This window comes from Natator depressus, chromosome 1 (assembly GCF_965152275.1).
Source record: "Natator depressus isolate rNatDep1 chromosome 1, rNatDep2.hap1, whole genome shotgun sequence".
NCBI classification, from domain to species: domain Eukaryota; kingdom Metazoa; phylum Chordata; order Testudines; family Cheloniidae; genus Natator; species Natator depressus.
Genome location: NC_134234.1, coordinates 151,461,855 through 151,475,271, shown reverse-complemented (window position 1 = coordinate 151,475,271; position 13,417 = coordinate 151,461,855). Strand labels below are relative to the sequence as shown.

At 42.3% G+C, this 13,417-nt stretch overlaps 1 protein-coding gene across 4 annotated transcripts in view; it reads right to left on the bottom strand.

Moving 5' to 3' along the window:
* The window catches only part of USP9X (ubiquitin specific peptidase 9 X-linked), a 199,062-nt gene that overhangs the window by 19,989 nt on the left and 165,656 nt on the right, over positions 1 to 13,417 (bottom strand). For all 4 annotated transcript variants that reach the window (XM_074968997.1, XM_074969018.1, XM_074969028.1 and 1 more), the window contains 3 exons: positions 12,563 to 13,313; positions 11,655 to 11,778; positions 9,889 to 10,114 (listed from right to left, as the gene is read on the bottom strand). In XM_074968997.1, the coding sequence (XP_074825098.1) occupies positions 9,889 to 10,114; positions 11,655 to 11,778; positions 12,563 to 13,313 (1,101 nt within the window). The remainder of the gene's footprint in view (positions 1 to 9,888; positions 10,115 to 11,654; positions 11,779 to 12,562; positions 13,314 to 13,417) is intronic.

The following is a 13,417-nucleotide window of genomic DNA, read 5'->3' as shown; positions in this document are numbered from 1 at the left end:
CACTATGGATTAGACCCATCTACTGCCCAAGTTTGTTCACTGGCTTGGTCACCTCAACCACCAATGGCTTAACTCCAGCTCTGATATGCTTCCTTCTAGGCTTTGTGATTTGCAATGTCCAAGAGTGTATCTGTCTTGGCAGGTCAGAAATGGGTGATATGGTCTCTAATGTAGCTGAGATATGATCCCTTAGTGGCATTCACAATCGGGACCAAGGACCTGAATTGGCATGAGAATGAGAAGGAGCCAGTGGAGGGAGTAAAGTACGGGAGCGCTGTACTTATGGCAATCTATCCCATGGAGGAGAGGGCAACTACATTCTGTGCAAATTGGAGCCTTTGAATTGTTTACACAGTCAGCTTCTGACATAGTGAATAATTCAACCTGGAGATGACAAATCTCTGCATCACTGTGGCCACATCCTCATCTGGAAGGAAAAGGTGAATTTTCCTAGAAAGCTGCAGGTGGAACATGGTGTTTATCAGTGATGCAACCTGCTCATGCAGGCTCAATGATGAGCTAAAAAGGACCCCAAAGCTTCTCACCCCTTTAATGAATTGTGTGTGCGTGTGAACACAAAATTAGATATTTTTCATTGTTGTATGCAGTGCTGTAACCGTGTTGGTCCCAGGATATTAAAGAGACAAGGTGGGCAAGGTAATAGCTTTAATTAGACCAACTTCTGCTGGTGAAAGACAAGATTTCAAGCTGCACTGAGCTCTTCCTCAGGTACGTGAGACACACAAGCTTTCAATCTACCTGAGAAAGAGCTTTATGTAGCTCAAAAGCTTGCCTCTCCCACCAACAGAAGTTGGTCAGTAAAAGATATTATCTCACCCACCTTGCCTAATACACAAAATTAAAAAGATGGTGGAAACAGTTGGTCATTTAATCCAGAAGATAGGCCTTTGTTCTATAGTACTGAAAGGCCAAACCTTGCTTCATCGCAAAGAATTGCCAATAGTAAGTCCTCAGAGTTTGTGGTTCTTTCTGTATCATGACAAAAGATTAAGCCTCAAGATCATTCAGGGCAGTTCTGGAATGTTCTAGGGCACTAGTCTTCATATAGAGATTGGTTCAAACAGTTCCCATCCACCACCTTCTTGATTCATTTTCCTATAAAGGTGAATTGCAAGACTGGGTGATAGCTGGATGAATATTTAGCCTTTATAGATCATGTTATACATCTTCAAGTCACTTCACAAACACTATCAATCCTCAGTGTCTCTCTCTGTCAAGAATTATAGGTAAGTGGTACCCATATTTTGGGGATAGGAAGCTGAAGCAAGAGAAAAATGACTTGTCCAAAATCTGAGTGGGTGGCCAAGCGTCAAGTTCTAAAAAACCCCACAAGTTTCAGACTCCCTATTCTGAGCTCAAACTACTGGAAAACACTGTCTTCTGCCGCCTTCTATGACTTCAGTGTCAAGTGATGGCTTCCCTAAGCAGCAGTTGTACCTCAGCATATTTCATAAAGTCAGCTCTGTACCCTACACTAAGGAATTAATAAATCAATCCAACCAGTTACTAACTCCATGTTGACTTTTGCTAGCCATTATCAGCTAGGATATCCACCCACAAGCAGTGGACTTAAATCCATAATGGATTCTCCAGACATCGTGAGGTATGACTCTACCAAAGAAATGCAGTGGATGTACTCATGCCTTCTCACTTGGACAACTGTGTGTCTACACTGAGACAAACTGAACAATGAAACTTCTTGACACCCCAATTAACTAGATTCTTCACCTGAAGAACAGCTCCAATCAGTAATGGCAAACCATTTATATTTGCATTGATTACAGCTTTGTGAAATGTTTCCTAGACTCTATTGAGTGTTCCTCTGATCATAACTTCATCGTTCACTCTGCTTGTGACTCATGGTCAGAACAAGTAAGAAAAAAGACCCAAAGCTGAAGCAGCACAGTCAGCACTTCTAAAAAGTGCTATATTGTAGCAGGCCATGACCACCTCCCACCCCTACCCCCAAAAAACCTCTCCTCACAATCCAGATGTGGATCCGACCACCTGTTAGAAATAAACCCTGATATGTGGAGCCAAGAGTGACTGTGGTGGCTACTAATCTAATTTTTCAATTGAATTTGAGGCATAAAAAGAATGCACAAGTGTGTCCAGAATGTCTCTTTTAGTTATTGATACATCTCTTGGTAACTTCAAATCAAGACTGGATGTCTTTTTGGAAGGTATGTTTTATCCAAACACAAATTATGCTTTAGTCAAACAAGTTATTGGGCTCAATACAAGGGTATATGGGTAAAATTTAACAGCCTGTGATATACAGGAAGTCAGATTAGATCATCTAATGGTCCCTTCTGGCCTTAAATATCAAGAATCTTGCTCCATAATCACATCATCAAACCCAAGAGCTAGGTTTCAAAATCTCTTGGACTGAGATGACGACATCCATTGTTCTAGTCAGACAAAAGAATAACTCTTGAAGCATACTAGCATTATGTGGAGCACAGTCAAAAGAGATCTAAGTGAGTCTTTCCAGTTCTCCTTTAAATAGATTCTGAACATGAGTAAGACAGATTCCTGAGAGAAAGCTACACAAAAGTCATTAGATGTCTCCTTCACTGAAGGCCTTATCATGACCAAAAGCCTGCAGACAACAGGTAAAATAAACGTCAAAGACGACAGAATAAAGTACCTTAAGTGCCCAGTGAAATAGGTGAGTGGCCATTGCTAGCCTGGAAAAAGAGACTTCTTTAAAATTTGTCCATACTTTTGGTTAAGGAAATTAGTCAAGTAAACGTAAATAAAGGTTCCGAAACCCCAGATGGTCTTGGAATAAAACACACACACTGTGAGACAGATTGACACTTAGGTTCCAATCCTGCAAACACTTGTGAATAGTCCCAGTGAATTTAATGGAATGACTCATGTGCTTAAAATTACATATATGGTAAGTGCTGCAGGACTGGGGTCTTAAATAAGCACTACAGCAATCATAATGGTTCAGGTGCTTTGGTACCTCACATGGCATAAATGATGAGACAGAATGAGATGCCCCTACAAGCTAACCTCTGGTAGACATCTAGGTTAGAGGACATCTTTCCTCAACAGAGTCTGAATTGCTTGATATTAAACCGATAGAAATCTGCCCTAAAAAAAACCCATCAGGGTATTTAGCAGATTCTCAAACTTCCAGGTAAAAAGACAACTAAATTAGTCTTAGTGTATCAGTTATTATCTGTAGAATTGTAGCATGTATGGGCCATAGTCATGTACCAGGACCCGATTGTACTAGGCATTGTACAAACAGAACAAACAGATAGATTGCAAACTCTTCAAGGCAAGGACTAAGCAAATCTCAGTAGACTACAGTGCATAGTCATATAGGAATGTGGAGAGATGCATTTACTAGGTCCACAGAAGTGAAGAAGTCCCCTTAGAGATATTGCCACTAAATCTAGAGTCTCCATCTGGAATCTCGTTTTCTTCATCCATTAAGCTGTTTGACATCTAGAATGGCTGACCCCGTTCGCTTCTGGACAATGAAGAAAATGGAGCATAATCCTAAGAATTTTTTTCTAAGGGAACAGTTTCTATTGATCCTATGTCCAGGAGATGAAGAAGTTACTCACATTATGCAGTAATGATGGTTCTTTGAAGTGTCCCCCCCCCCAACAGGTGCTCCACTGTAGGTGTGTCTGTGTCCCTGAGCAGCTGATCAGAGAACTTTGGTAGCAGTGTCTATTCACCCAGCAGATGTGCTGCTCCCCACCTGCCATGGGGCTAGTTAATATGCATAGGTGAACCCTACCCTCAGTTCCTTCTCTACCACAGAGTCTAATCAACTACTAGAACTCCGAAGTAGATGGGAGGAGGATGGGTCGTGGAGTACCCAGAGAGACATGCATCTCGTAGAACCATCATTACTGCACAAGATGAGTAACTTCGACTTTGAGTAGTGTCCCTATGGGTACCCCACTTTAAGTGACTCCTGAGCAGTACCCACCACTAGCGGCTGGAACTTTGCAGTTGAGTTTGATATCGATGATAGTGCTATGGGGCACCAAATTTGGTGTCTGGAGCAGAATACTCCAGGATGGCACAATGTTTTTCCAAGGTGTGTGCAGATGCCTATGTAGCTACTCTGCAGATTTCTGATATAGGGATAAAGCGACGGATGAGGAGACTGACCTTGTAGAGTACATGCATACTGAAGATGTGTTGTTACATTACACAACTGTAACAGAATTTCACACAGCTTGAGACTCACTTAGAGTGTCCTTGAGCTGAAATCGCTGAACCTTTTGACCTATCTGTAATGGAGAGGAACAGTCAGATTTTCTGAAAACTCTTGTCCTGTACAAATAGAAAGCCAAGGCTTTCCTCACATTGAGTGTATGGAAAATGGATTCCTAGTATCCTGAAGAGGTTTGGAATAAAAGGCTGGAAGCTGAATAAGCTAATTCATGTGAAATGCAGGAGTCATCTTGGGAGTGAACTCTGCATGTGGTCTGAGCATGACTGTCAGGGAAGAACACAGTGAAAGGGGCATGTGCCATCAGAGCCGTTATCTCCCCTATCCTTCTTGCAGAGTTGATGGCGATCAGAAACGCCGTCTTCATGGAAAGGTGAGTCAATGAACAAATGGCCATAGGTTCAAATGGCAATCTAGTCAGTCCTTCTAGCACTAGGTTGAGATCCCATTGGAGGACTGGGAAGTCTGGGTTGTGGAAAGAGGTTTGCCTTTGAGAAACCTCTTCATAGTCAGATGGGAGAAGATTGAGTATCCTTCTGCCTGCTGGTGGAAAGTTGCAATTGCTACTTGATGAACCTTTTGCAAACTAACAGAGTCCAGATTTCTTGAGAGTCCACAGGTAGTCCAGAACTACCGGTAAGGTGGCTGTATTAGGAGTCACACCTTTGGGCTGGCATCGGATCAGAAATCTCTTCCATTTTTGTAGATAGGTACAATGAGCAGCTCCTTTCCTCCTGTGCCTCCTCAGAGGAAGATGTGTTTATGTGCTGGACCCATGAAGGAGCCATGCTTTGAGCTGCAGAATCCGCAGGTTAGAATGGAGAATCTGTCTCCTGTTCTGCGATAGGAGGTAAGGTATGATCGAAATGTGGCAGTAAGCATCTTGGAGGTCGAGGGCCAAGAACCAATCTCCTTTTTTTAACATTAGAATGATCTTTGATAACGTGACCATCCTGAACTTCTGAACCTTGACAAATTTGTTGAGGGCTCTGAGGTCCAATATGGGTCTCCAACCCCCTTTTTTCTTCAGTATCAAGAAGTAACAAGAATAGAAACCTCCACCCCTTAGATGTATGGGCACTGGCTCATTGAAGAGGGACAGTGAAGCGTGTTTGGAAGGAGGAAGGGAGGAAGAAATGGATCAAGTATACATCCCAGATGATCTCCAGCACCCATTTGTCGGAGGTTATTCATTCCCAGGTGCTGCAGAATGGAGGGAGATGGTTCCCTAAGGGATGGAGTTTTCCAGAGTGATGCAGCAGTTAGAAGAGTGTTCTATAAACACCTCAACCAACCCGTCAAAACTGTCTTTTCAAGGTGGAGGGTTGAGAGGAAGTTTGCTGAGATCCTGATGTTTTCCGTCTAGGGAACCTGGGCTTCTTCCTTTTGGGTTCATATGATCTCTGTGAATATTGAGATGAATGGAGGACTACATTTTCTTTTGTATCCAGGAGTACAGATCCTGAGGGATCAAAGGGTGGCCCTGGAATCTTTTAATGTGTGAAGGGAGGCATGGGTCATCTCTGTAAATATTTTTGTCCCATCAAAGGGATGGTCCTCCACAGTCAATTGGACCTCCTTTGGGAAGCCAGACAGTTGAAGCCACGAAGACTGTCTCACTACAATAGCAGTAGAGATGAAACTAAGCTTGGCATAGTTTTGACAGTCATATTTAGCCAACAAGGCATGACAATTCGCTACTAGGAACTGGAGGGTGGCCGAGGAGTTCCTGCAAAGAAGGTCAAGGCGCTTCCAGTTATCATCATAAAGGGTCGACTTAAACTGGTGTTGGCGGCCCTTAGAAATAACTGCATCCACAATATTAGAATTGGGAGGTGGGTGTGAAAACAAATTCCTGTGTCTTTCGCTGGCACATAATATTTCTTGCACGCCCACTTGCAAGTTGGTGGGACAGATGCAGGAGTCTGCCATATTACCTTGGCGGGGTCCAGTAGAGTCCATTAATAGGGAGGGCCACTCTGGAAGAGGTGGAGGAATGTAAAATGTCCACCAGCTTCTGGTGCAACTCAGTCACCCCTTGCAGAGGTACTTGTAGTGCTCCTGCCACCCTCTGTGCCAAGTCTTGGAATAGTTTAAAGTTATCAGCCATAGATGGCGAAGGGAGCATCACTGTCTCACATCAGATAACAACGAGAAGTGGGCTTGAGAAGTGATTTCCTCCACAACTTGGGCCTCCAGTTCCTCCCTTGCCTGCTCAGGGGCTTCAGAGGCCCTTGAGGCAGCAGCTGAAGGAGGGTACTTCCTTGGCTACTGGTAGGCCACCGTAGAGATGGAGGCCTGTTACCTTTGGGCCTGCCAAGGATCCCAGTACAGTTACTTTGATGGGAAGGTGCCCAGTGGCTGATACCACAGCTACCTCTCTCACCCACTTGTCTGTGGTCGATCAAGGCCATTCTCTGAGAAGTGGGAAATTCTGCCAGCTAGATTCAGGTCTGGGTGGAAGCACGTTTGTTCTCATAGTGGACTCAGAAGGGGTGGATCCACTTCCGGATCTTCCACCCTCATCCAGGGTTTCTGCCCTGATATACCCATTGTCTTTCATTTGACTCCTTTGTGAGGAGGATGGACAAAAGCAGCATTTTTGTCTGTTGCTGAGTTTTGTTGTCCCTCAGACTACTGGGTTGGGAGGGGCGAAAGTGTTTTGGTTTGGCTGTGCCTTCTGCCACTAGTTTTTCCCAAAAAGGAGAGAGCCTGGGAATTTAGATGAACATACAATTTGTTTAGAGTGAGCATCAACCTTCCAGGGACAAAGCCAGATGTGACATCCGGCTGCTGAGGTGGATACCATGGCCCTGACTGAAAATCTCATTGTATCCATTGAGGCACTTGCCACGAAGGCTGTTGCTAGTGAAAATTTTTTTACATGTAGACCAAAAGTCAGGATGGTGTCTGTCTTTCGTGGCCTTAAGGTCAACCAACTAAAACGTTGTGGCTCTTGGAAAGCATATAGCCGCTAGGATGCTCTAAGGGTGGCTGATGAAGCCCCTTCTGCAGGTGGCTTTCACCTTTCTATTAGCTGGATTTTTGGTAAAGAAATCTCATTCGGATGAAATTACCATATCTTTGCTAGAGATGCCACTGCAGCATCAATCTTTGGTATATCTAACATTTTTCGGCTATTGCAACTTGTAATACCTAAGTACATGCCTGCTTATGCTTTTACCCTTATCAGGGGTTTTCCACTCCTCTCTGATCACATCCTCAAAAAATGGGTGAGATGGGACTAGTGCATCAGGTGAGGATTTAGAAGGCAGGTTATTTACTTTTAGGCTTGTCCCTCTGCCTGCTCAGTAAGCACTACCACCTTTCTGTAGCTAGCTTTATGCAGTGCCTTGAGCCCTCTGGATATGTCTCCCGCAGTGTCCTCCCCTGTGGAGTCCCACTCCCTCTGCCAAGGGGATGGGATTTCATTGCTGGAGTTCCCCAATTCAGACTGGGAAGAAGAGGAACAAGAACTTACACTGCATTTTAGGTCCAGGGGGAGTGGAAATCTGTAGACCCTTAAGGGTTTTTTCCATCCGGTCCTGTTCTGCCCCAGGATTTACCAGGGCCGCCCAGAGGATTCAGGGGTCCTGGGGTCTTCAGCGGCGGGGGTCCTTTCGCTCCGGGTCTTCGGGGCACTTCGCCGAAGACATGGTGCAGAGGGACCCCCGCCGCCGAACTTTGCCGCTGAAGACCCGGAGCGGAAGAAGCAGCAGCAGGTCCTTCACTCCGGGTGAGTTTGGCGGCACTGAAGGACCCGCTGCCGAAGTGCCACCGAAAATTCTCCGGGGGCCCCTGAAAACTCTCGGGGGGGCCTGGGGCAAACTGTCCCCCCCCTCTGGGCAGCCCTGGGATTTACCCCGTGGCTTGGCCAGATAAACTTCTCCTCAACCTTGGAATCTTTCCCTCTGTGTGTTGCCAAATCAGGATTTTCTATGCTGGAATTGCAGCTTCTTGGGGCAGAAGGATCTAACATGCCTGTCCGATTCAGAGTCCCGTGCCCTAGCAGTGCAAAGGTTGGTTGGTTGAGAAAAAACAGGGCATAACTGACCCTCCAAAGAGCCTGCAAAAGCTGTCTCACAAATAGCATATCGCTTGGATTTAGCTTGGTAGCTCTGCCATGTAGGGGCATTGGGCACCGAGGGGCACTATAGTGCTGGCTCTGGGTGGTTGAGACCATCTCACTGCTAAATAGCAGATCTAGGAAAGGGAGAGATAGAAACCCTGTTCCCTAATACATGAAAAAAACAGATACAATAATAAGCTAACAAAGAAAAGTCAGGAGCAAAGTGAACCACCACGTGACTGCTGAAGTGGAGGGAGACGATCTGGCAGTACACAGAAGGCCAGAGAAGCAGGCATGGCTAGCACAGGCTGTGCTACAGCTTTGAAATACCTCCAGAAAGCAGACAGGAGGGGAATAGCCCGTATCTATCTGAATTGTGGGAGACACTGGGCTACAGAAAAGAGCCTACTATTTGCAACTCCCTATTTCACATAACAGAAGCCTGTGCTTTTGATTCTGAAGGTCCTGGCTTCAGACTCCAGCTGACATCCCATAGTGGAGGGGTCATATATAGCAGTTCTCAAAACTAATAGCAGGAGACCACTAAGTGAGGAACTGTAGGAGGTTCTGGAAAACTGCACTCAGTACCTGGTAGCAGAATTCAGAATCAGAGGACATTCCCACATTATGTTTGTGTTTGTGACACAAACACAAATAGGGACACAAAATGTGTCTGCACTGATTTCCAGAAAGATCTACAACCACTACCTCCACCTTCCTCACCCCCCACACTTTTTTTTTTTTTTTTTAACGTCAAATCTGCTTTCTGCAAAGGTAGACAACAGAATGGTTGAAATAGCTGGGCTGCTAAGGAAGAGGGGAGGTAGTAGGCTCAAAAATCCCAGCAGCCGATCCATCTATTTACATTACAAAGGAACTTGGAGCTGCCCCATTTTTCAGACTAGATACACTTGAACAGAAAAAATGACTGTGGGACCAGGTGATAGTGCATCATTATGTATTACAACAGTGCAATAAATAATGCAGATGCAGAAGTTTTCATTCAGCTTTTAATATAAAAACAGCTGCTGGGTCTAAGTGCATAGCTGATACATCAAATCCACCTGTGGAGACTATAAAAGGAGACCAAACAAGGATTATATAGCAAGATTTGAGCTGCCAAATGAAGTAAAACTATCAGTGATTGAAACATGCCCAGCTTCATCATCATCATCACAGATGCTCTATTGCTAGATTCTAGACCATTTACCACTTTCTGAAGAATACAAATTGAAAATTAATAAAGCCTACCAAAGGTTTGTTTCTGGAATTTTAACAACTACAACATTGCAACAGTTTTACGCATCCAGACTGACCAGATTAAAAAAACGTAGTAAACTTTTTTTTTCTTTTGAACTATATTGAAATCATGATTTTTGGTGCCTCTAGTGTTGCAGGAGTGTGAATGAAAAACCTGAGGCTCACCTCCATTAAAACCAAATGATTTATAAGAAATTATAAACAAATATTTGTTTATAAACAATTGTCCAAAGTTTGCAGCTTTGATGCTGCCACTTGTTCCAAATGAGCATTTAAGTAAGTTGCAAAACAAATAAGTAGGTGTTTAGACTGAAAACTGCGTAAATACCTGACTAGATGGTCCAGGAGAGGCAAAAGGTGAAGGACATGGTCCGTCTTGCAATGAAAAATGTGCAATAAATACTATAAGCTTTGCAAATGCACCCCTCACTTCAGCACTAGGGCATTCCAAAAGATACTCAGAGAAGCGGTTTGAAACATTAAAAAGGACGTTGTGTGCAAACCAAAAGCGTACATTCTTGCTGTGACGAAGGAGGATGCATAACGCATCATACCTGAAACAGAGAGGATACATTACAACTGTGATATTAACATCGACATTAAAATAACAATAACTTTAACAGATATTTACGAGATGCAACCCTCATTTTCTATAGCATAAATGTCTTCCATTTGCTGTCTTAACCACCCATTCCTTTAGAAATTGAGGAAAAAGCAGATTTCTGTATAAACATAGGTCTTTTTGATCATCTGTCACATCTCCACAGAAAATGTGATTACTTATCCTGACTAGAGCTGTCTTAACTGTTTTGTTCACTAAACAGTAAAAAGGACCATACTGTGGTTTTCTTTCATAAAAATTATTTCAAATCAAAGTACTAAAATTAGAATTAAATATTAAGCCAGAAGGTTTTCATTTCCATCTCCAACATATGCCAAAAAGCAATACGTACCCCAACTTCATCAAATTTGCACTCTAATGTAGGCTCCCAAGCTGAGAGTCATTGCAGACTCAATTCCTCTGTGGATCAGGCACGGGGGGGGGAAGCATAACTGATCAATGGATTACACAAGCACCAGGTGGGCCAAGACAAATATGAAATGTGTATTTTGGTGATTCACACCATAATTTACAGTTTATTGTAGTTTCTAAGTACAAAACCTGCTTTAAAAAGGTCTTCTGATTGTGTGAATCACATGCAGTTGTACTACCCCCACACACAGATCAGCAGCAGGTTATGAGAATTTTTTGATCATCAGATTCCTAGCTTAGACCCTTCCTACTTGAGCTACAGGCGTAAATGTTAGCTCCTTTCTAGACCTATCACTGGAAGAGGGTTTAACACCTTCCCAGCGTGTTACACAACTATTTACAAGTCAGCAATTGAGTACTGCTGATTCTGTTCCCAGCTCTGGAAGAAGTGTGGGGTTTATGGTGGTTAGAGATTGACTAAACCAGTATGGGTTAGCCTTTTTGAAAGACAGTATGGTACAGAGCCTAAGACAGGTTTCTCATGTTTCAGACCTGGGCTCTTTGTTTAGGCAGTGAAGTTGCATAAACTCTCAGCTAATGTATTTTTAAAATGGGGGTGATATGTGTGTGTCCCAGAGTATCAGATTTCTTGCAAAAGGGATAACAAAGAAAACAGACAATCCAGCGGAAAACTGCCAAACGTGGTGATTGTAAACTCTTGCAATTCTTCGTACCAAGTCATTTTTCATCAAACCACCACGAGACATTCAAACAGTGCTCAGAGATTATATTCTATGTTTTGGGTTGTGCCATTGCAATGGAGATTTTTACAGAAAATACTGTTAAACATGATTTCTGTAACACAACCGTTACTATAGTATAGCTTATTCCTGCACAATCATCATATACATCAAAAGGAGGCTAGCCCTCACTTCAATTTAGGGCTCAATATCTCCCCTGTACTTCCCCATCCAGATTTAGCTCTCATCTCCACATACACATTTGAAATAGACATGGAATGAATACCTCAAACAGCTTTAACCCTATTTTTACACAACTTGAATTTCTTAAAGGAAACCAAACTGTCAAAATGGTAGAGTCACTGTTAAAGACAAATATACCAATCACTGGCAGGGCCACGGACTATTTTCTTTGTGTGAAATCCTGTGGTGAAGAGAAATCTAGCAGCTAGCTGAATACTGATCATAGTTATTTCTTCTGCTTCAGGCAACAGGTGATCTTGTCCTAAAGAAGTGTAGACAAAATAAAAAACAAATAATTTTACCTACAATTGGCAAAAAGACTAACGTTCTTGTTTGGTAGCATAAACCTGGTCAAAATAGAATCTAACATAACGTCCAGAACCTCTCATTACTGATTAAGGCCTAATCTTTCAAAAGTGAACAGTAATTATGGGTTAACTTGAGATACCTTAAGAGGCACAATTTTCAGAAAGTGCACAGGTTCCACTCTGAAAAACATAAGCCGCTTTCAGGTAATTCTGTGTGCCCAACTTGAGATATTAGTCACTTCTGAAAAATTAGATCTAACCTTGAAAATCTGGTTAGGTAACAGCTGAGTGATGGAGTTAATCAACCAAAGCAGCTGCTGCTAATTACTTTTGCCTTTAGTAACATACTCTTAAACAAAAGGTAAGAAACTTCAACAAACAAGTAAGACTTCAAGAAATGATGGCAGGAAAAAAATGTCAACAGTATTATAGAAATTTAATATATCTGGTATCCATAAGAATTATTTTAGTGATTTCTGAAACACAGTTTAACATAATAGATAAAAAACGAGGTAATAAATCCTTTTTAAAATGAAAATCAGAAAAATTATTCTAATGGTGCAGGTAACCTTAAAGGAAACCAGTACCCATTAGGAAAAAAAAACTGTTCAAAACGAAATGCAATATGTTAACTTTTGATAGGACTCAAGAATTCTAAACAATGATCATAAAATCTTTCCTGGCAACAGAGACTAATTTTCTATAAGAACAATAGATGATAAACTTTCAAATACTAACCTGGAGGAGGATTTAAGTAGACACTGTTACAAGTAAGCAATTTCTTTATAAACTGGAAATATTCTAGACTGTACTGCATACGGTTATGCATGAATTGCACATTCTGCTTCCGTACACTTCGCTCAATGGCTGATGGCATTTTAATCTGGTGGGGTTTAGTGGTCATAGCTAGTTCTGAAATATATTTTATTAGTTCATTGTCTTTATCCATTGTGTCCATACGTTCATAAAAAAGAATGTAAGCATTCCACCACCTCTTCTGGCGTCTGTAGGACATGCGCTTCATCATATGATCAAACACCTCCCCCATGTACTCTCCACCAAAACACTGATTTTTCATTTCTTCATCATCATCCATTTTACACTCTGTTACATCTCCATCATCAAATTTATACCATCGATTTTTCTCACCATCTCCACCATTTCTCTGGATAATGTAAGAGTAATAATGTCCACCACTGGCCTGACCACTGTGTACTAATACACCAACTAGCCTGTATTTAGTGCTCCCAGAGTGCTCATTTTCCGGCTGTTCATTTTGTATCAACTGATTTTCAGGATTGACATCATCTCCTTCCAATTTAGCTACACCTGCCACTGTATAAGGCTCCATGTCCAGCTCCCGTGGAAATTCAAAATAATCATTGAACTTGATTGCACATTCCCTTTCCCAGTCATAGTCAAATCGTTTTAACTGGATAGCAAGAACTGGAGGCAACTTCTTAATCAACAAGCGTTTCACTGTATCAACCTAAAAAAACAATCAAACAGTATACTAACAGATATGGATTCTTAAATTTTCATTATCACTCAACACAAAATTTAAGGTCTAATGATGAAAAACCCATTTAATAA